The 25,079-nt window shown below is 37.2% G+C and overlaps 1 protein-coding gene across 1 annotated transcript in view; it reads left to right on the plus strand.

The window, feature by feature from the left end:
* Nucleotides 1-23,666, plus strand: part of LOC131370034 (calcium-activated potassium channel subunit beta-4-like) — a 43,348-nt gene extending 19,682 nt beyond the window's left edge. The window contains exons 2-3 of the mRNA XM_058417063.1: nucleotides 7,303-7,430; nucleotides 15,794-23,666. Of these exons, the coding sequence (XP_058273046.1) occupies nucleotides 7,303-7,430; nucleotides 15,794-15,962 (297 nt within the window). The 3' untranslated portion in view covers nucleotides 15,963-23,666. The remainder of the gene's footprint in view (nucleotides 1-7,302; nucleotides 7,431-15,793) is intronic.
* Nucleotides 23,667-25,079: the final 1,413 nt, after the last annotated feature.

Genomic DNA, 25,079 nt, shown 5'->3' on the forward strand with positions numbered 1-25,079 from the left:
CACAATGGATCCTTTGTCATATTAGCAATTGGGATCTTTAAGATATTGAATTGTAGCTTACAACATTTCCAGCTAGTGCTTTTGTACTGTTTCTATTCAATAACCCTAATATTTTGGAGTCGGTGGAGTCCTGGAGTCCCATCTGATTATTATAAACAAATATATTTTACATCTTGAAACCCTTTCAGTTGGTGAATAAGAGATGTTTTGTCTCGAGTCTCCTAAAACCTTTTAGTTTGTGAAAATGATAAAACATGTTTCCATTAGGTTGTGATCTCTTAAAACACACAAACAATAGCCGGGGTGATTTTTTATTCTCAGCTGATTTAAGCACTGGAGCAGTGCAGAAAGGAATTCTGTGGAAGAAGGACATTCATATTTTACATGCAATTTAGAGCCATCAGTGAAACATGAAAGCTAGTGTGCGTGGAATGGAACAAATAAATCTCTGCACAGTTTCCATAGAAGCCAAGCTTTTGTGTTAGCAGCGTTGGTAATAAACAACGTGAGAACAGCCACGGGAAGAGAGAGCAGTTTAGAAAGGCTTCTCACATCACTTAACAAATAAAAAAGAAATGCATAATATATGTTTCAGTGGTTTTTTGAAGGACGTAGTTTCATTAACACAAGCAAAGAGGAATATAAGAGCAGTTACTTTGGCTGACTTTCATTCAGGTATCTTCAGTACTTTACTCCTCATAATGTTTTTAAATACATTTTAATAATCAATGATAAAGTAATTAATACCTTGGCTTATTGCATGTTATATGTTTATTGTGTATTTTGTTAAGGAGTATGTACATCTTATATACAGCATGCATATATGCTGATAACATTAAAACCATTGACATTTGAAGTGAATAAAATTGATTATCTTATTACAATTAGCAAATAAATGAACAGTCAGTTCTTGATGTGTTGGAAATAGGAAAAATGGGCAAGCGTAAGGATTTGAATGTCTTTGACAAGAGCCAAATAGTGATGGCTAGACGACTGGGGTGTGTCTCATTCCCACTCCTGTTGTGGAAATAAAAACTTCTCAGGTTTAGGGTCATTAATGTCAAAAGCTAGACTTTTTATTAAGCAAACAAAAAGTCAATTCAGTTTGCACTCTTCTACAAGGCTAGATCTTCCCCTCTTTCCTTTTGGCCACAACTTTGCACCATACCAAGATTATTTCCAGCTCCTAATCCAGTGCACAGGAATGTTTGCTCCCTAAACCCACAGTGCATCACCAAAAACAGGGAGCTCACTATCCATGCTCAACTATGTTCTCTTACTGGAAATGACGTCATACTTCCTGAAGCATCTCAGCTTAAAAACAATTGCAGACGAACCAAACTCTCAGCTAACCAGAAATGGAAGCAGCTTGTTATCACTGTTGTGGCTCTCAAATGATTACTTTCGCTAACGTTTTTAACTTTATTTGCATCCACTGACTTTTAAGTGTTAAAATCATTTAACAACATCCTCTAGCTAGAATTACAATCCTGCTTGAAACACCATGACAGGAATGTATGGGATTAAGTGAACAAATGTATATGACAAAACTGATAAGACTGAGATATTTGGGTTTTTACAGTGACTGATGAGGAAATTAGAGTCATGTCATTATTAAGTAAGTCATCAGTGTCCCAGTGTGTAGAGAGTGCCTCAACTAGAGAGCTAGAGAGCTGAATGAGACACACCCTGGCTCAGAGCATCTCCAAAACACATACAAGTAAAAAATTTGTGTGTATTAGCTATAAGTAAAGATTACCAGCGTTATTATTTCCAGTATCTCAGCAGTGTTGATGTTGCTGGCGAAGCACTTTGTGGACTTCTGCAACACTCACTCACGTTTAGTTGGAGATTCTCTGGCAGCTCTGTTATGCTGCGAGAGGCATTTTGTTGGCATGGTTTGTATCCCTTTAGAGAGACGAGTCACAGCGAATCAATATTTCACTCTTCTGACTGATCATCTGTATCCTGTCACGATGGCAGTCGTCTCTCACCCCAGTACTCACTGAATGCTTTGATACTTATTAGAATGTTATAGAATGATTGGTTGAGGGTGAAGATCGGCTCGACTACTTCCATGACAAATGGGTCTATCACGCTGTTGGAGCAGGTGGAGGTTGAGCCAAGGGAAATGACTGCATCAGATATTGCACTGATAGCTGGGAGCTGCTTGTTATGGTATGATAATTCTGTAGTTGATACTTGGACTTTCGCAAGTTTCACATTTGCGTGTTTTGTTTTCTCCAATTCAGCCTCCATTTTGGATTCATACTATTAAATTTTTTTTGTGTTACGGTGCTTTTCAAAATGCCAAAGAAGACCCAAAATAACATTGAGCTAAACACTAGGTCCTGAAAATGTGATACAGCAGGATTCAAGGCTCTTGGACCTTGTGTAAGGGTTTTTCTGACTAACAGAAATTGGCAAGTGAACAGAGTATTGCACAATTTTATAACTTCCTCAAATATCATAAGGTTGGAGAGGTAAAAATTATAATAATAATAATAATAATAATAATAATGAATAAAATCTTACTAACAATGCTGCTTTCCTAACACGCCTCTGTGAGCTCCCTTCACTGCGTGCTTCTGGCATTTCTTCAATACCTAAATATTCTTTCTTCTGCGGTAAACTATAATAGAAGATACAAACCATAGTTATGCATGTTGTTATTTTTGTACCCAGGACCAGTATTTTTTCATGCTAAATATAAATGAATATCGATTTCCTCGTCTTTGTTACTGTTGTGTATCGACCAGTGCTGATAGCTTTTTGCACATCTGCTGAAATCACACTGATCTTGAACTAACTTCATAAACCAGCACCTTATATTGGGCTTTTTTTTTTTTTACATCTACCAAACGATACACCGTGAATGCAAATACAAGCCACGTGCACCACACACTAATGGGTAGCTATTGCTTTCTATTGGTTTTCGCTCAGAAAGGCCTTTAGCCCTGTGGTACGCTGCCGTCTACATTCATCTTCATGTGTATTGCTTTAGTGGCTTCTCTGACAGCTCCCAGATGGTGATCGTTGTTGAGTGATGAAGCTCATCTTCACAATTCAAAAAGAAATAGCCATCACCAGAGTGTCAGCGGTGCAGCGTTATTGATGGCTGCTGATAATCTACTGAGAAAGCCTATGGGGAAGAAGAGCAGCAGACTCAAGGGACTAAATAAAATCCCGGCTTTTACAGGAAAACAACAAAATACAACCTGGAGCTAGTGTTTGAGTAGCCTAGGAAATCTATCTATCTATCTATCTATCTATCTATCTATCTATCTATCTATCTATCTATCTATCTATCTATCTATCTATCTATCTATCTATCTATCTATCTATCTATCTATCTATCAGCTTAAACTAACAGGAAAAGTTTTCCTTGTGGTTACGGTTGAAGTTTAAGGTTAGGGTCAAGGTCACACCTGAATACGTCTCCCATCAGTCAAAGCACAACACATGATCATAACACTCAGGTCACCTGACAGCTTTACACCTGATTACACATGTTCATGTTAATTAGCACTATTATTTAAGTCAGCACTCGGTCTCTTCTGCTGTCGGATTCGTGTCTTGTTCGTGTTGCTGGCTTGCGTCACTACTTTGTTTTGTCTCTCTGCCTTTTTGGTTTATGTTTTCAGTAAAGGAAACCTGCACTTGCATCTGTCTCCTCTATAAATACCAGACAGCTAGAATTAGTTGTAGTGCAGCATTTATTAGCTGAATTAATGATGTCGATCCTCACAAGCATAACAAACATGAAAAAGTAATGTCATTTAATTTAACCCATTACATGAGTCTTTTGAATTGGATCAGTGTTTGTCTGAAGCTGGTGTTTGTACATGATAGAGTCATGATAAAAGTATAGAGCTAAATTTCCAGTGTTGAGGCTTTTTTAAGTTCTATGTCATCCATTTATGCAACAATTAACCAGATTTGTTGATTGTTTTAATTTACTGTTTCTAATGAGTGGTTATACTTTCCTTTAAAATGTTATATTAGGAGAGTAACACATTCCCATTACTGTTTAATGCACTATAAATACAGTCTCATTTCGGCTCTCAGAACACCGAAGACATTTGGGTTAGTGGTTAAAAGATGAATGTGAGATGTTTGATCAGAATTTCAGTTTTCATTTCCTGATATTTACCATTTGTTTGAACCCACCCATATTTCATGTTATTAGAAATATTGGAACATGTTACTGACAGGTGTTTTTGTTACTCAGGTGTGTCCTGTAAGATCCATTGTTTAAACTTTTAATTCCTCTAAATATCTACTCTTGGTTTGAGCCCTGGGTTTCTCATGTGAAGACTGAATTTGTTGTTAACATTGGATAAACCAACATGGGGATCAGAGAGCTGTCTATGGGAGAAAATCCATTTTCAAGCCATTGTATAAGCACTGGACATACACAATACAATAATTTGGACCAGCAACCAGACACTGAACAGATTGGCTAATGACAGAAACATTGTGAGAGCTGTAAATAAATACCACAAACAACAGTCACATCACCAACAAACTCCACAGGGCAGGAGTGAAGTTATCAAAATTAACCATTTAAATAAGAATTGACAGAAGGTGTAAACAACTCATTAGCAGTAAGAATCAAAAGGCCAGATTGGAATTCACAAAGAAATACAAAATTATCCACAAACGTTTTGGAACCAAGATGAATTTCTACCAAAGTGTGGAGAAAGAAAGGATCTGCTTATGATCCAAAAGCTCATGGCTCAAGCATGGTGGAGGTAGTGTCACAGCTTGGACTTGCTTTGCTGCTTCTGGAACTGACTCACTAATCTACCCTGAAGTCTACAGAAACAGAAAATTCAGTCTGCCAATTTACAGAGAAATGCATCCAAGCTAACTGGAAAGACATCATCATCCAGCAAGATAATGATCCAAAACACACTGCCAACACAACAAAGGGCTGGGGAAGAATCAGGGGAAGAAATGGTTTTAGATTGGCCAAGCCAATCACCAGACCCGAAGAGGAGACTGAAGGGAGAAAACCCTGAAATAAACAACAACTGAAAGAACAAGCCTGGAAGAATCAAAAGTTTGGTGATGTCATTGGGTCACCAATTTGATTGCAACCAAATATTATAAGTAATGTTATTTACTATCTGTTCCTATATATTTGAATGCCATAAAAATGGTAAAGTCATTTATATTGTTTATACAGGAGTATGCCCCCTGGTGGTCGAGCAGCAGAATCCTGCACTCTTATTGCTGCAGCCCGGGTTCAATTCCCGGGTCAGGAACAAATCCAGCCACTGAATAGTGACTCTCCGGGCTGGTCACAAGCTCGGTTGGGGTGGCATCAGGAAGGGCATCTGGTGTAAAACAATTGCCAATCAAACATGCGGACCAGATGATCCACTGTGGCGACCCCGAGCAGGGAGCAGCCGAAAGAACAACAACATACAAAACTATTATAGAAAGAAAACACACACACACACACACATATATATATATATATATATATATATATATATATATATATATATATACAGATGTTTGCTGCAGATCTAATGTATGAAAAATGAAATTATTAAATTTTCTATGTCTAAAACTCTTTGAGAATATTGTTGGTACCCTTCACTAACACTGGGTTTGGCTTAAGAGCTCTTCTTTAAAACAGACCTTTAAGTAAAAACCTTGCCTTCACCCGCTGGATCCTTATACACAGTATGAAGAGTTCTGAGGTAAGAGTTCTGGTCCAGTCTTGGCTTTGTAGGCAAGCATCAGTGTTTTTAATCTGATGTGTGCAGCTACCAGAAGCCAGTGGATGGAACGCAGCAGTGGGGTGGTGTGGGAGAACTCAGGTTGGAAACGAGTCACGCAGCTGCATTATGGATCATTTGCAATGGATGAATTTCGTTCAGAGATAGGCCTGCCAGGAGAGTTGCAGTAGTCCAGTCTCGAAATGTCAAGAGTCTGAACAAGCTCCTGAGTAGCCTGTGTGGATAAAAGTGGCCGAAGCCGACCTGAGTGTGTCACATTAGCAACATGGGAGGAAAAGGACAGTTGATTGTCCATGGTTACCCCAAGGTTGAAAGCAGTAGCCAAAGGGGAGATCATGGAGTTGTTCAGAGATAATGCAAGATCCTGGGCTGGGGATGCATCACCTGGGATGACCAGCAGTTCAGTTTTGCTGGGATTGAGTTTCAGCTGATGAGCTGTCATCCAAGATGAAATGTCCAACAGACATGAGGAGATCCGAGCAGAAGACGTGGTACCTGAGGGAGGGAAGGAGGGAGGATAAGCCAACATTCCCAATCAGGAGATATTTTAACTGAATAATTAATTCAGTATCTTTTTACATGTACTCTTTTTTGCATCATGAAGCTGAGAAATTAAAATTCTATAGTGTTGGATAGTACAGACATTTCGTATAAAGCCAGGTGATCAATGAGTGAGCACACATGTATACACCATTAGGTGACACGTGAACATCCTTCTATCCACTGTCTTTGACAGACAATAGAAATAGTACTAATATATTGTGGGAATGTTATGTGTGTAGTAATTAAAACCTGAATACATCCTTAATAATAATGTCTTGTTTTACATGCATAGACTGTTAGAAGTTGTTACATATATAGATCTCTATGATGTTATGAGTGCTGAATTTGGTGAACCCAGTCTTCACCCTGCACCAGTTATGTTAGGCATTCACTCACACACTGCCCCATTCTCACATTTCCATGGTAACCTGGTTGCCCTGGTGAAGCAAATCCAATCAGATATCTGTATATATTTTTTTCAGCACAAGGGACGAGAATGGTGTGATAGTCCAATATTCCAATATGGTACACATTTATCTTGGATTAAGTATTCTCTTAAAGACGTGTATATGGATCTTTTTAAATAGACCTAGTGTAGTCTCTACAGTCTGACTCCAGAGAATATGAACAACTGTACACATTTGACTTAAATTGCTTAAATTAATTGGACTTTCTTTTTTTTTTTTCTTCTCAGTAATCAACCTGGAATAATGTATTTGAATCATGGGCCACACTGTGCATGGATATTTGTGGAGCTGTGGGTTTGGATTCTTCACTGCAAGTTCGAAAAAAGTCTTTATCCGTCGTCAGTCTATTGATCATGAGTGTTTTCCTCTCACAAGAAAAACTGCAAGCAGCTACCTTTAAAATCAAACGAGTATTAGATCCAGCCAAATACTGCTGTTTATGCTACAGCATTTTCCTCACAGAACAGGTCATTTTTTAAGACCTGAAAGGATAATAATGCTACATTCTCTATCATCTTGTTTTTTCTCCCTCTCTCTAGTGTTCTTATGTTCCCAAATGTGAGCGAGATAACCAGAAGATGCGAGAAGACATCCTAAGGTTACAACACTACTGGAGTGAAGAGGGCAGTAACCAGTCCTTCACCTGCTTCTTCAATCCTCAGAGGAGGTACCACATTGTCATTCAAAGTTACAGCAAGACAGCTCTGTGTCATTAATTGTATACATATAAAACAGTATAGATAATAATAGAAGAAGGTCATTATTGTCATGCTTGCTGAGTCTAGAGCTTATGCACTTAATGTGACTTCTTAAACTCTTACTGTATGTCGGTGTTTGCACCACAACTGTCACTAATATTGCAAAATATCTGGTTAGTGTGCTGTATATATCAGGGTGTCAGTTTCATGAACAAAATGTAAGCGCTTGGCTTTTATCTTTTGTGTTGGTACTGTAAAGTGGCATCAAGTAAACGTCTCACACACTTCTAACTTTCGATCAGGTCATACTGCATTCCCTCTTGAATACTTATCATTCATTCATTACTGCCATAAATGGGATATTCATCATGTTACATACAGACACTGCATTACCAGGTACGAATGTGATTTTTGGTGAAACTGCCAGTACACTGTCCAGTCTTCATGCCTCATGCAGATTTCTGCATATAGATCTGTAGGAAAGATATCAGTATAGGGTAAGGTTAGGGAGAGGTGCTGCAGAAATGAGACTTTCTGGTTCTGAAGTATATGCCTGAAATAAGATTTGTGGTTAACACAAGCTTAAGATATTTTCACTGTTTATTCTATGACATAAAATTGTGACTCCGCTTGTGATTTTTTAAAGACTATACATCTATTGAAAAAGGCAGTTGCTTAAATGTTGCTACAGAGATAAACGTCATCAAACGTCATCACACCAAATGGGAAAACTCATCTGCTGCACTTTTGTTGTGTTTTTATTCTAATTACACACTATTACAAACTCAACTCAAAACTTTTCATTGATCCCAATTCAACCACTAACAGAGCGAAGAGTGAAAGAGTTGTCGGAAGCTTAGTGGTGGTGACGTTGAAGTAATTTGTTCATAGCCTAACTGTTTATTTCTGTATCTGATTGACTTCCAAATTCCTAAAAGTTGTGTTGATTTGTGAAGATTATTTTAATGAACAAAACATATAAGAATCATACGTTTTTCTTGGTCACAGAGCTTTTGGTTTTCTTCAACATTTCAAAAGCCAATGGAAAGCTTTTTGTTGAGGGAACCAGAGTTAAGATCACTTCCTGGTTGGACCACAAACATTGGTCATCCCTGCAGCACTTTATGCACTGTGGTAGAAAGTCCACATGTGATGATGATGATGATGAGGTTCATGCATAAGTGTGATCTGTACGGGGAAAACAGAAGAGTAATTGTTCTTCAGGTGACTAAGAATCTCTGTGCAGGATGCCATCAGACTGTAATGAGCTGGTAGTGAGATGTCCTTCCTTTCGTTTGTGCATGGTTACTATTTTCCAAATACCAAATTTGGTATTTCAAGTCTAAAAATGCATATGCATTATCACCAACAGTTTTCTGAAATATTTACTATTGCTTGACATCACAGTTTAATGGATGTTCAGTATTTCCAGTGTGGAACACCACTTCACCCAAATACTGAATGAATACTTATAAGCAGCATCTTTTAGTGGCACATGTACTTTTGTGTTTAACTAGTGTTTAATTCCACACCTTAAAACCTGCACCAGTCCATTTTTCACAACTTTAAACTCATTCAAATCCAAGTCCAAAATAGCATTATTAAAATAATGTAGCACTCCGGCGGGTATGAAAAGAGGAGACGTGCCAGGTGTTGAGAAATCTTTTCCTTTATTTTCCTTCCCTTAAATGAAAGGCTTAACAGCTACATTTCATTGGCACACATTTAAAAAAAGGTCTTTTTTTCTCTGGCTCATTACTCTTTTAGTTTTATAGGACTTCTCCCTCTCTCTCTCTCTGGTCCTGGGCAGCCTACTGAGAAAACACACGGAAAATAAGTATGCTGTCATTAACAGTGCAGTGGTGTAAACAATCCTTCATTACCTGCTTGACTCCTCATAACCTCCACAGCTGAAACTCAGCCACACCCCCACTGGCACCTTCATGCCCTGAATAACTCATTTCTTTCCATAATAGTTAAAAAAAATCAGTGCTGTGAGAATACTAACAGCTTTCTCTGTCAAATTTATATTTTTGTCACGTTTTTAGTCCTTTTCGTGTCTTCATTTGAAAAATCCAACAATTTAATATACTCTTTTGTGTGTGAAGGAAATGTCTAGGCAATATGACATTTAGAGCAAACCAGGGCTAAGAACACTTTTTATTTGGGCTCCTGCTCTTGTCATGGTAGTTAGAACTCACCACATAAAACGTAACTCACTAAATCTGTGTCCGTATTTCGTTCCATACTCCTGCTCTCCTCCGGCTATAATCTGTTTTCCCCTTCATCAGAGCCCTCATTATACCCGATAAGGTGATTTTCCCTTCTGCTTCTCAGATGATGCTATGTCTATGGCCATACCTGGGAGGTTTTCGCATATTGACAGTTACATTTGGCTGAACTTTAATATTCAATTCCAATTTCAGTGTCTTTTAGAAACAAATTTAGACTGACCTACAGCTTGCAGCTGGCAGTGACTCCTATGGACGACAGCCCACAGAAGTTAATACACTCTCTTGTGTGGCTTTGAGCACAAAGGACTTAACATGAGGATGCTTTCTGGCAGTCTGGTTTATGCATGAAGTATATTTGGCATAGTCTGCATTACTGGACAAGTTTAAATCAAATTTGCAAAATATTTGGACCAGCGGGGCCAAATGGAAAGTACATTCTGCACCAAGCCAGCAGGCACCAGCAGTTCCCCTTAAATGGCACCCCACACCATAGAAGGGTTCTGATAGATGAGGGCTATAACCAGGATTCTGATGACAGTGTCTCAGGGTTTGAAAGCCTTCCCATTGTTTACTTCCTAAACAGGGGTTCGGGGCCTCATCAATATTAGGCCCCATCAGGTTATTGATAAGAGTATCAATCAAGCACCTTTTCCCAAGAATTCCTTCTGAGACATAGGTGTATTTGACCAAAATGTTCTAATTAACATACTTCCCTTTTCAGAAGATTGATGGTGTGTTTTGTTCATTTATAGACATAAGAGGGATGAACTAATTCCTATAATCCTCCATTTTTCCATTTTTAAGCGTTCATATTTTTCATGTTTAGCTTTCCAAAGATAGGCATTCCAATTCATGCTGTTGCTAGTCTTTCATAAAGAAGATTTATTATGGTTTTAACCATTTGTCCTAGACTATACTATATTTTCCTGCCTATACTCACCCTTTTCGCATTGTTTCCTTCAGGCTTCTGTGAAAAAACCTCTCAACACAAGACCACCGCATTGAGACAGCAGGTGCTGAATTCCTCAGTGAGGTTGTGGTGGTTCAGGGGAGACTGCTCAGCAGCTCTCTACTTTCAGAGCAACTAGAGAGGAGCTTATTCATCAAACAAAACTACTTCACTAGGGACTCAAAAGACAACTTCCTTACACAGGAGGAGGTGCAAATCACTGCCAGACACACACTAGAATTCTATACTCTTATTGCTAGCTTTTGATGCAACAGTTTAAGTTTGCATTTAGAAAGAGACTTTTTTGGGCATAATCAATCAATGGGCTTGCCAGGATGAGTAGCCAATTTTAACCTCCTTATAGGCCTGGCCATTTGTCTAGACAACTTGGTTCTCTTGGGTTGTTTTTTGGTTTGTTCTTGACTATAATCCAAGAATTTCAAAAGTACCCTTATAACAAGCTCTGTACAACCACATAATTACATATCCAAGTCATTAATCAGGTCACAATGGACAAACCAAGATTGACCAACATTTTAGACACAGATAGTGGTGGAACGCCATACCTACTGATCTCCACCATTTTGTTTCAGGAAAGTTCCAGCAGTCAGCTGTGCCTGAGCCTCCATGGTCCTATATTGCCAGACATTTTGTAATGGATTTACATCTGTCCTATAGAAACATTTACATTTCTGGCTTTTGACAGATGCCCTTAGCCAAAGCAACTTACAATTTTACACAACTGAGCAATTGATGGTTTAGGGCCTTGCTCAGGAGCCCAACAGTGGCAGCTTGGTTGAGTTGGGATTCAAGCTCCCAACCTTCTGATCAGTAATTCATGGCCTTAACCACTAAGCTACCACATCAGTTATAGACAGCTTTTAATCAAAATCATCCCTCTAATCTCTTGCTAAGCAACCCACAAGACATCCAAATCAATCATCCACATTTGAGAGAAGTTGCTGGAGAAGTTAGTAGTCAATTTCAACCTCACTCCAGGTCACCATTCACAGTCGATGTGAGAAAGGAAATCAAGAACTAGTAAACATTCTTAAGGATACTCTAACTCTTGTTACTGTCCCAGGGATCATTCACTCTTCAGTAACTTTTCAACACTCTGTAATGCCCTGGACCTTTCACCATTTCTACTGCAGATAATTAGATGAGAAACACCCTGATCTCCATGAACTCCAATCTCTAAAATCTCATTCCATTACCACACACACACACTCCAACTACCACCACTAAAGCTGACTGGCATTCTGATTATTCACACCTGTTACTCATCACAATGCTCATTAAATATAAGACCTTGGTTACTGCATTTCATTGCTACTGCAGTTCAGGTCTTGTTTGAGCCTGTGCTCTGCTGTAGTAAGACTTTGTATTCTATCTCATCTTTCTTTTACCAGTTAAAATTATTACCTTCATCCTTTCCTCTTTGGTCTGCTTAATCACTTGGTCTATGTTTCGAGGTTTTTAACTGTTTTGCCATTACCTTTATGTTTGTGTTTTCTACTATCTCTTGATATTCATTACTCAATTAATCAACTTCCACTTCTGCTTTTAAGAGCTCACAAATGCACATGATTGGCTAGTATCAACTTCCACTCATCTGCTTAGCAAGGTTCCACTGTAGCTGAACTAGTCACTTTTACATTGGCCAGTTTCTGGGGGCAGGACTACTGTGAGACATCCACTGTATCAGCCCAGGTGGTAGGCAGCTCAGAAGACAGATGGTAGGTGTCTCTTCTGTTTCAGATGGTGCCTACCCAACCTCAATAACAATCCCCCTTAGAGGTTGGGGTAAAAAAAACAATTTTGTGTTGTTTGGTTGCACCCCAGAGTTCCTGAGATTGTTGCAGCACTACCCACACAGCTTTCATTTCATTTCAGGGGTGCTGGTGGTGGCTCAAGTGATTAAGGCTGTGGGCTGTTGTCTGGAAGATCGGGGTTCAAGCTGCCACTGTTGGGCCCTTAAGCAAGCAGATATGCAGATACCCCCCCCCCCCCGTTTATGCTGATGTTTGAGCCATGCAGCATCAAAAACGTCTGTTACAACATGCATATTTTCACAATTGGAGCTGCAAATAATAATAATACCTTAGACATAGAAAGTCTGTGTGTGCATAGCAGTTGTATTAAGGAGACATTTAGGTATCTTCTTGAATAGAGTGGATTTGACATTCTTTTTGGATCGGGTGCTGTAATACATATACCCCCTGAAATATTGCCTATTTCTGTCAGTTCAGTCAGTGTAGCCATTTAGCATAGGGCTCCTGCCTTCATACTGGTTGATCCCGATACTGGTAGTCAACAATGATCTACATAAGAATGATACATCAGGGACCTTTTAGCGGCTCTCCACATGAAGCCACAGTGATGAGGTTTTCAGTTTGCTATTGATGCTTGGCAAGGAAACAAGCAAACCTGCTCCCTCCTTTCTCTGGGGGTCTAGAAACAAGATGAATTTGAACAGCTGTTCACTTTTCTGTGTAGTTATCCCCTTGCACAATTATGGATTTTGGACTGTTGATATTCAAAATGAAAATGTGCACACTATATAAATGTGTGTTAATTACGCTAGCAATATAATATCTAGTGACAGAGGTGGAAAATGTAGTAGTTCTTGACAGTTCTTTATGTCCACCACTAAAAATCAATGTACAATAAAAGTTTAAATGTCATTGTGACGCATTGTCCATACACAGTTCTTAAAGGGGAGAAGAGAAGCTGATTGGATTGCATATGACAAGAACACATCTCACAAGGAACTTCTACCAACCTTAAAAACCTCAACTCTATTAAACCAAACATTTAATGAAAGACTAGTGAGATCTAGAGCTTGTCCCTCACACCTTATTACTATAATAAGAACATTTAGGAAGATATCCTATTTTTCACCCATATACTATAAAGAGCACTATAAACATTTCATAACCAGAATCCACCTTGTGATTAATCTTCTTCACCAGTGATATCCACTGGATTATCATTCAAACATCTCCAAACTGCCCTGATGTTAAGACCTACATACCACCACATCATTACATGTCCCACTCATGCATTAGGTCACCATGGACAAACCAAGATCTACCAATTTTTGAGACACATGTAGTGGTGAACTGCTATATACTGCATATATATATACACATATATGCCGTATATAATATATGCTATATACTGAATACATTCTGATGTCCACCTTATTGTTTCTTTCTTTTTGGCACTCTTGCAGGAAAGCTCCACCACGTAACTGTGCTCAGCACAACAGTGGTCACAAAATGCTTATTCATTAATTTAATTCATTAATTCATTAATTCACTATTTCATTAGTAGCCTCCCTGTTTCAGTTCTGTGGAACTTGAAAAATTCAGTGATTTTAGTAGAAGGACTGATATGGACTTGTGCTGGACTGAGGCATCAGGTGTGTTTTATTACTGTCTGGCACCTTTATGTCTCCTCACTGCCCACTGGGCTTCCTTGTGTAGAATGAGCTACGCACCAGCATCATAAACGCTACTTATCAACACCACAGACCTCCTGGGCAAAGCGGCATGTGAAACCATGGATTGCAGTTTGTTGACAACAAATGATGGAATATGTTCCACAGTCCCTGATGGAATAAACCAAGCTCTCAGTTGCTTCAGCAAGATCTTAAGACCTTTGCTGAAATAGCATTCGCTTTTTATCATCACGTCTCTCGTATTATCTGATCGTTCCGCTGGAAATTTGACTCTTTGACCTGTGGGAATAGATTCTCGCTGCTTTATATTGTTGGCACTGACCTCAGGTGAAAAGATTAATCTAGCATAATAACTAATAATAAAACATCTCAAAGTGTTTGAGCTTTCGATTTGTTTTATTTGATCAGAGATTGTGTGATAGCAAGCCATGAAAACAAATCTTTATTTCTGAACTGTACTGCCAGTGTGTGCGAGTGATGTCCTAGATAAATGTATCATCTCTCATTTTTCTCTCAGTGCTGCTACAAAACTTTCTTCGGCATCGTAGCCGTGTCCTACTTTCCTTTTAATATTCTTGTTAAGGTATTTAATACAAGTGCAGTTATAGCTTCAAAAGAAAAGAAAAGACGTCTCAGGATTCAGATTCGACTTCGATAACGTTAATGTTTCAGCGACTGAAGTCTGATATTCAGTCACATTTCATTTCCTATCAATCACCCACACAGAACATTTTCATGCTAATGTGCAATATTATGAATCAAAAATTGATCTTAGGGCATTTATTATTGTTTCTTTCTTTTGTTCTCCAGCTTTGTGCTTATCTGAAGACTTAAAAACACTTATTAATTTGTTCCTTGATGCGAACATGTAACTTCCACACCCATACTGAAGCAAGAAGCTTTATTTCTTTGCTCTTATTCCTCGTCTTGTGTTGCAATCAGGTCTTCCACTTTGTCAGCGGTGATTCTTTCCAGTCTGATGTCAATCATACAGACTTTCATAAGTTTCTGATTGGCTTTAGCAATCACGAAAGTAAATATGCCTAAACCTCTCCCTGGTGCTGTTACATTTCAGACCTCAACCTACAGAATGTACTGCTGCTGAACACAAGCCTTCATCAGGTTGTATTGTTTCCACTCAAGCAGCAAACTCCTTCTTTTTCATATGTAGCATTCAGATTTACTCCTGCTCTGTACCCGAGTAATCAGCCCTATTCAAAGAGGCAGATCAGACCAGATTAGCATCTCTGAAGCCTAGTGAGATCCTGAGATTAGCCTTGAATGTTTTTGTAGCTGATTCCTGATATCTTTTATGTACAGTGCTGCAATTTTTTTTGGGGGGGAGCACACATTTCAGGTGTTGTATATTCAGAAACTTCTTGTCAGTCACTAAAGTACGGTGCGATATTATAAATATATAAAGAGACAGACCACTTTTCAGGTAAAAAAACCGTATCAGGGCTGTCTGTGAGTAGCTGCAGAGAGTTCTTGAATATTCTTTGAAAATCTTATTAGACGAACTGCACTATAGAGTCGTTACTGAAACACAGCGCTCTATAAAGATTCAGGCAAATGGACTCCAAAGCGTATCATTATAAACAATTCCTCTGTTAGCTCCGTTAACTCTGTTTGCTTGCTATGGCCCATTAACTAAGAAGTTGCCCTCTGTGTCTTCCCCTGCAGGCCAGATGATGTGCTTTGGCAACGTTCCCATGATGCCAGTGTGCTGTTGCACTGCGTGCTGTGGCCGATGCTGAGTCTGCTGGTCGGGACGCTCATTGTACTCCTCACGGTCTGCGCTCGCAGTTTGGCCGTGCGAGCCGAGGCCATTCAAAAACGCAAGTTCTCCTAAACACCACTGTGGACTGACAGACATTCGTTTTGGATTCGGAGGTGCACCTGCACACCGCTTGTAAAGCTGTGGAGCATCTATAGCTGAAACCTGATACGTTCGAAAAGCCTGGGAAGTGTGAGACGTTCTGGTGTCACTGCTCTGGTAAGTCCAGATTATTTAGGCCTAGCTGAGGACAATCTATCATTTATCATAGGATTAGAGGTACCCCATGCAACGCTTGTTGGTTTTTGTTTGTCAGAGGTTTGTGGGGTTGATCCGACAAAATAAAAACGCCGTTCTTATGTGGTATTTGTGGTTATGTCTATTAAAGCCATATAGACTAATAGTAGGCTGCAAAAAGCAACGTTGTTGTTCTTCCTCAGTTGCCCTGGTGTAACGATGAGCGGCTTTCATTCCACTTCAGTGCTTGTCTCTCTGTATCGCTTCCATCTGTGTGATCTGTGCCTGTTTTAGTTCCTACAGGACAGGCTAAGCTATCGGTAGCATGGTCTGACGCTTTAAGTAGCATTTGCTAATGTAGCAAGAAATTTAAACATTGTCTATTGAGTAGCTATGTATTTCGGCACCTTTTTCTACCTCTTCCATGTCTCATACATTGGCAAATATGCCGTGAACATTCCATTGTTTGAACTTTTCCTTGTCTCATAGCTTATTGTTAATTACTCACACGAGTGTAATACACACTGCTGTATCTTAGTGTATATATTGTTGATTGTTTTATTGAATTCTGCCTTGTGCCCACTAAATGTGAGGTATAGTAACTCACATTTTATATTAATGTCACTCAAACATCAGTGTCCTGAACATCACTGTCTGATTTATAGCAGCATCTGTTATACACTGCAGTGCTCAGAGCTGACTTTAGTCCTAAAGATATGCTCATATTTATGCAGAGACACTTCTCTACATTCAGATTTGATCCTCTTTAATAACCTCAAAATAACACGTCCAGCAGAAAATAAAAATAACGGTGAAACAGGCACACTATAGAATAGAATATTTACAATACAATTACCCATAACACATTGTAAATTCCAGTCTATCATTCTATAATTCCAGTCATTTATCTCCACACTAAATGTTTAAGGAATTTCAGCTGAAAATGTACTGATCAGCATGGACAGTAGAGTATACACAGTGCTGCTAGTGAGATCTGTACTTCATAAAAATAACAAGAACAAGGATAATTAAGGTAATGGGAGAAAGATAATTACATCCTGGAAATAATGTAATTAAATCGTTGGAAAAGGGTAATTAAGTCAAGATAATTACATTGTGGAAACAGAATAATTATATCAAGTGGGAGCAAGATACTTAAATCATGGGATCAAGATAATTATGAAGTGGTACCAAGATAATTACAATGTGGGGACAATACAGTTATGTCATGGGAGCAAGATACTTAATTCATGGGAAATAAGATACTTATGTCCTGGGAATAAGTTAATTTAATCATGGGGAAAAGATAATTATGACATGGGAACAAGATAATTATGTCATAGGAACGAGATGATTATGAGGTGGGACCAAGATAATTATGTCATAGGAACGAGATAATTATGAGGTGGGACCAAGATAACTAGATTGTGGGAAGAAGATATGTATTTCTTGGGAACGCAATACTTGCAAGATAAACACATCATATTTATGTTCTGCAAACAAGATAATTATGTCATGTTAACAAGATACTTAAGTCATTGGAACAAGATAATTCCAGGATGGGATCAAGATCATTACAGTTGTAATAGTAAGATAATTATGAGGTGGGAAATCAAAAGCTAATAAAGTCCCACGGACAAATTAAGTCAATTGTGGGGACAAGATACTTAATTAACAGGAAAATATATGAGAAAAAGTTAATTAAATTAAATTGTGGGAACAAGATAATTAAGACATGGCCACATTTACATAAGCCTATATGATTGTGTTGTGATTGTGAAGTAATTGTCACTCTGCTGTTTTAATTGAAATGTAGACACTAGAAAAGTGCTCACTTTATCTATCATTAATACAGTCCGTGTAGCATCTTTTTCATCAATAGCATTCATTTGGTTGTTTATTACCTTTATTTTTTCATTAAAAACAGTTCATGTTTGTGTAAATAGTGTACAATATACAAAAATAATGAGCAGCTCTATGCTATGATTGACAGTGATGTCCCCGTGATTATGATGACGATGATTTATAACTGTGTGATGATACAGATGAAGGATTGATGGGTCTCTAATATTAAATCATTCCACAGGGATCTGGTGGTGACTATAAACACAATTCAGTTTAGAGGCACAACACAATGGCCATGTCTTATTAAGAAGGAGCTATGCTTAAGTATCCTGTTCCCACCCTGTAATTATGTATGGTTTGATTTCAGGGATCTCACCAGTGGGATCTGTAATACAGAAAACAGTTCTCCAGCGATCTCTATGATGCTCTTCAGTAATGTTTCCTAAATTCAGTGTCTCCCATCATCCTGGCAGCTACAGGGCTCCATAATACATTGTACTGTAGGTAGTGAATAGTGAATAAGTGACTGAGGAAGTGATTTTAGACACTGCACCACTGAGATCTGGAGTATTCACACGTTCATGGGTCTAATGACACCATCCACAAAATGGTAAGCTTTAGGATTAGGGAAAAAGTTGCTAACTGTAGTTAAATGTATTTAGTATTTCATATTATAAGTATAGAATAATGTCAAAATAATAATTTATCAATTAATTAATAATAAATAAGAATAATTTAAAAATATAAATTCTACACCTATTTCTAGATTACATTTTTTTTTAGAATTGAAAATTCTTCATTAATCTTATTCTATTAGTAGAATTCATTTTAGAAATAAATACTTAAAATAAACAACAAAAAAACCCAACCTATTTAAACTGAATTGTCTTAAAATAGGTTTAATAATCTAATATTATTAACTTAAAAACATTATTGTAGTTTACTGTAATCTTATAATAGGAAATACTGAATAAATCTGACTATATTTCAGGTATATTTACTTGATAAAATGTCATTTTCTGCAGTGTGGATGATTCAAATACTTTTATCATGAGTTGTGTGGGGGGTTTTTTTTCTTTTAATATTGCCCTCAAATACCATTGCATTGTTCTTTTGTCCTGAAGCCAGTGGATTTTTTTAAGTTGGTTTTTGGATAAATACCTGAAACATGATGTTGAGGCTCATTTTTTTTACGACATATAATAAATCATTAATACCACACTCCTGATATTTTAAAGCTTAAAGGCAAGTACTAACAAGTAGTTGAATCTTCTACAGCATCGTTATGTTTGTTACTCACACTGTTAATACTCATTCACTCATATCCATCCACTAATAGACCACAGAGGATCAGGGAAAATGTTTTTAAATAAAGAATGAGAGCGTGAAGTTTAGTGCAAAATCGCAGCTTTATGTTAACCCTCGAAAACTTTTAGTGACAACGTACATTACCTCTGAGAAGACGTAGACACTCACAGTCAAGTCACATTAAGTCTAACCGATTTTTTATTATTTACTGGAGAAATGTATAATCTTTGCTATTCTGTAAGGAGATGTTTATTTATTTGTTTATTTTGAGTGTCCAGTGCTCGGGGGGTGGGGGGTGGGGGTGTTGTGTGTGTTGTGGTTTGTCAGTAACATGACAAGCTGCTTGTTTTTCTTTAGTAAATGATGAAGGACAAACCAGTTTATAGCTGCTTTAACGTTAGTGATATCACGAGCTAATGTGTTTTGCGGACTTTAAGCGTAACTATAAATGGATAAAGAGGTATTTTATTATTACGTGTTATTCTTTAGTAAATCGAATACAATTGTAAGCTCTGACAAATCGCTGTGGGATAAGAAGATTTAGGATGTGTGTGGTGTTCATGCACAATTCTTTGTACTGCATCACTGATTATTTTATTATTTTAACAGCAGACTCGTTTTCGTTTGTTTTCATTTATTTCCTTTCTTAATACTCTGTGGAGATTTAGAATACAGCAGGATGAAAACTACAACGATATAATAAACCTGTAATGCGGTCTTGTTCCTACTTGAGTAAATGAAATGAAAGTTTTACTCAATAATAAAATTTGGTAGTTTTATTTGTAACTCATTGTACATTTATCAGCCTCAGGTTACTGCTGCTGTAACCCACACATGCCATAACAGTGACCCGTAGATATGTCTTTACATGTGTACTGTATAAACACTGTACTGTGCAATACCTTCCGTAAGTATTCACCCCCCTTTCTTTCTTTCTTTTTATGTTATAACCTGGAACTGAACTGGACTTAACTGGGAGAATGTCGTAAAAACTCGTAAAATTATGGATGCATAAGTATTCACCCCCGCTGCAGTCAGATCAGTAGGTGATTGGTGTTGAAGGTGACGCATTTTCATGTTCCTGGACTTTGCTAAAGAACCTAAACAAACTACATACATATTTTTTAGGACAGGATGCAGATCCCAGATACAAGATGAATCACATCACACTTATGATCAATTATGATCTGAAAAAAAATAATTTCTATAGTGCAGATCTGAGAATAACCTGATTCATTTTGTTGTTTTGTTCGAGATTAAACAGAAATGTTGTTATTTAACAATCAAAAAATGATATAGCTATACTGCTATACTAGCTATACTATGATCTCCACTGTAAGGAGATGTTTATTAAGCATCTATGGAAGGAGTCTCCAGTGTCAGTGGTTTGAGGGAAAGCTGGAGAGATCCACAGCTCAGAAAGGAGAATCTGTCTACAGGAAAATTATCTGGATTATGTAGAAGAATAGGGTACAAGTGCAGATTTTATTAGAATAGTATAATACAAATAACCAAAGCATTAGATATGAATAAAACAACAGGCCAAAGATGAGCAGCGACACATACGCAGGACACGGAGAAAAGCAGAGATGGACAGACATTGCTAGAGATGAATTCAGTGTCTATCCATGATATTATAACCATGACAGCAACAATGCCTAGAATACTTCACAAACCTAGGTTTAATAGAAATGTGTGAAGAGTGATGAGGGGAAAAAAAGCTATTATTGAAATAAAAAGCCATATGAACTCCTGAGTTGAGAAGAGGTCTGATGAAAACTGAACTGAACTTGTTTACTACATTTGGAAACCCAAGACTGCTGATCACTCTAAGACAGGGGAAGTCCAATTTTATCCACAAAGGGCTGGTATGGGTGCAGGTTTCCAGTCCAATCAAGCAGAAGTCACACCTGAGTCTACTGAAAGCTGAGATCACTTGATTAAGGTGGAATCAGGTGTAGCGCATGCTTGATTGGAATGAAAACCTGCACCTACCCCAGCCCTTTGTGGATAAGATTGAACCCCACTGCTCTAAGAGGAATATCCACACACTGAAGCATGGTGGTGGTAGCATCACGTCGTGTGAATGCTTTTCTTCAGCAGAGATTAGGAGACTGGTGCAGGTAGAAAGGTGAGGTGGATGGACAGTGGTACTGGATAATCTGAAAAAGAAAGAAAAAACCCCTGTTCTTGTTTGGAGAGATTTGACACAGCATCCCTAAGCATACTGACAGCGCTACACTGGAGCAGTTCAAAACCTCAATCTGATGAAGAATCTGTGGCAAGGCTTCATCACCGCTTCTCACCAGTGCTCTCTGTGCAATCTGTCAGAGGAATTCTCCCCCAAAAATTAATGTGCAAAGCTGAGAGAGAGAGAGAGAGAGAGAGAGAGAGAGGGAAAGAGAGAGAGAGAGGCGGAGATATCCCAGTAGACTTGCCTCTGTAATAGCAGGAGGTTCACTTCGACACATCTGCAATTGTTTATTAAAAGTGTGTTTAAAATGTCTGATATATCGTGTAAATATGAACCTCTATAAAATCCCAGAGAAGTCCATTACAGTTCCAGGCTCTAACACTACAGGGACAGTGTATGATTTCAGTTCAGTGAAATTTCCTGTTCAGCTGCTACTGAGAAAGGAGTTTTATAAAAAATGTATTAGAAATGGAGTATTTATGGATCCTTCTGAATTGTTTTGAATTGTTGTGAAGTTTCTGAATTGAATTTGGAATATCTCAAAATATTTTTCAGAAAAGAAACCCAATAAATCAGTGTTCGTTTAGACTACATCGAAGGGTGTGGCAAAAAAAAAAACAAAACAAAACAAAATGGCTAATCATTTTTAACACTTTAAGTTAACTTTTCAGTTAGATTTCAGATTGTTCCATGTTTGTGAGTCTGATGGTGTGTTTGTATCTTGTTAAAACAACAATATTTTGCGTTTTTCTACGACCGTGTAATTGTTCTAATGGCCATGTTGAATGTTTGTCTATTGCTACCTTCAGAATTTGTACCTTTTAAAATTAGCTAGTAGAGAACTGGTCAGCTGCTAAAATGCAGCACCTTAACACAAAGCACTGATGAATGTACGTTTTCCAAACACTTTCTGGATAAATACAAGTCAGCGCCATGATTTTAGAGGCAGAGATGGCTTGTGATATATCAACAACTCAGTTTCTGTGTGGGATTTTATTATTTTTATTTTTTTTTTACAACTATGAATCTGCTTTGTCAATGTTTGTCAGTCGGATATTCTCTGTCCCTCGCCTTCGTCTCAACCTGTTGTTCATCTCATGACTTTTAAACCAATGAATGAACTCATGTTGTTTAGCTGTGGAGCGTTTCTGAGTGATGATTCCCGATATTAATCATATTGGTGTTGATATTACTGACATGTCAGTCCGATAGGCCATAATGAATAATAAACATATCAATCAGTACGGTTTAGAGCAAAATCCACACGATGGATCTTATATCTCAATGAGTAGTGCCTGATTTAGATATTTTACCATCATTCTAAAATATTCCAAATAAAATATCAAATTCTACTACTTTGCAGCGGTTTCATTTCTGTCGTCAACGTGTGTACGCGCCTGTCAAAGCTTCTAATTTCATCTCTTATTCATTTAGCAGTGCAGATGATGCTAATTACGCACGTTTGTACGGACCAGGGTTTCCATGGTAGCCGCATTTATGAGAGAGAGAGAGAGAGAGAGAGAGAGAGAGTTAAATATTCGATGAATTCTTTGCTCATGTTGTGCATGAAGTATTTCAGAGAGCTGCGGCTGAACTCGCTGTAAAAAACAAGTGTAAATAACATACATTAATCTGAAATGATTAAACCATCTGCCTCGATCTGTAACTGGATTTTAAATGGGGGGAAAATGGGAAAAGATTGTTAATGGGGAAAAAGATGAGGGAATGAAATTGACTTGGTTCAATAAGTGGTGATCTTGGAGTTGGTATTAAATCGTTTTCAACTTCCAAGCATTCAAGATACATATATATATATATATAGTTTGTGAAATGATTTAGCGAACCAGGTAATAAATGCTTTGTTGTGTGACAAAAAAAGAAAAACCAAATCAGGCTGAGCGCCGAGGGATTTGTGAGGTTCAACCCGAGTCACTTTAAATAAAGACTTAAAAATAACATAGAGGAGGAGAGTTTCAATAAAATGTCCCTGTGAAACAGATGACTTCCACAAAGCGCAAGAGAAAGCACTGAGTACCAGAAGATTCCTAACAGCCGTGACAGCTGGCCTGCAAATACAGTGGAAACCAGGAAATGAGGTCAGACTGAAAAGATGTGTTTATTCCTGCGCTTCTTTTCTCCTTCTGCGCTTCTGATGAACAGTTGAAAGTGAAGTGAGTGAAATATGACTGGATATGAAACATGATGTGAATAAACGTGTCAGAGTTAGTGTTGTTTTTTATTGAATTATATATAAATATATATATATATATATATAATTCAATAAAAAACAACAATAATAATTCAATACTATATATATATATATATGTATAAATTTTAATTAAAGGTGTGGATGCTCATGCTCTCTTCCACACAAAGGCATCTGGTTTATTCATGATAAAACTTTAAATTGATAAAAACAAATTGATTATAAATTGAAATAAATATTCGGATTCTATATATTTAAGGATCGTCTTTTAATTATTAAATTATTAATATTATAACTTCTGACTTCAATTGTATGTGAAAGTTACATTTCTGTTTTTACAGACATCATTTGTGTAATTTTTTTTAAAAAATGGTTTTGTGTAAAAGATATATACATAGACATAGTTTTTTTTTTTAAATAGCAATTTATAAGTGTATAATATTGTTTGTTATTGAATTCTAATGACATCACACTGAAAAAAAAAAAACCTCTGGAAATCATCTACAGTACATAAAACGAGTATCATCACGATCAGAATAATACAATAATATATCCTCAGTATTATTGCTTACAGCATTCAGCATACACAGCTTATACAGGGTTTGTGAAAGAGGCTACATAAAAAAAATAATAAAATAAAATAATAATCATAATAATAATAATAAAAAATACAGCAATACATTTCCACCTCCATGAGACTGACCACGTTTCCAAATACAGCAGGGTTTACACAGAAAAAAACAACCACATCATCTTATTTTAAAGGTAAATATAAATGGATAGAAAGGATGATTTATTTTATTTTGTTTTATTTTTGTTGAATAGTAATCATAGTATCAATATTCTATCAGTATACTATTCAATCATAGTTGATAAAATGTCAATAAAGAATTTAAACACTTCGGGTTATGTTGTTCTTGCATGCATGTTATTATTTTATTAATTATTTATGTATTTATTTATGTAAATACCACTCACATATATGGCTTGCTCTACATTTACTCTGTGAGGTAGTGGCAACCCAACAGCATTTCAGGTGGAGGTTTATGTAAATAATATGTAAAGAGTAATGAATATCTTAAACATTATATACTGTAGTTATTTCTATTCTATTAGCATTACATTAAACCAGATATTGTTAAACTTGATTTCTTCTTCAATTCGGGTTTGAAATCAGCAACAAACAAATGTGTAGACATATGTTTTATGATGTGGAAGGGAACACTAGCTATCCTGCTAAGATGTCATTATTTTTTATTTATTATTTTATTTATTTATTTATTTATTTATTTATTTTTTGCAGTGATTTTCAGGGCATTATTTAATATTTATTGTGAGGTCCACATTGAAAAAAAAAAAAAAACAACACAAGAAAGTGCTTATTTAGACTTCAACAAATCGA

This window comes from Hemibagrus wyckioides, linkage group LG19 (assembly GCF_019097595.1).
Source record: "Hemibagrus wyckioides isolate EC202008001 linkage group LG19, SWU_Hwy_1.0, whole genome shotgun sequence".
NCBI classification, from domain to species: domain Eukaryota; kingdom Metazoa; phylum Chordata; class Actinopteri; order Siluriformes; family Bagridae; genus Hemibagrus; species Hemibagrus wyckioides.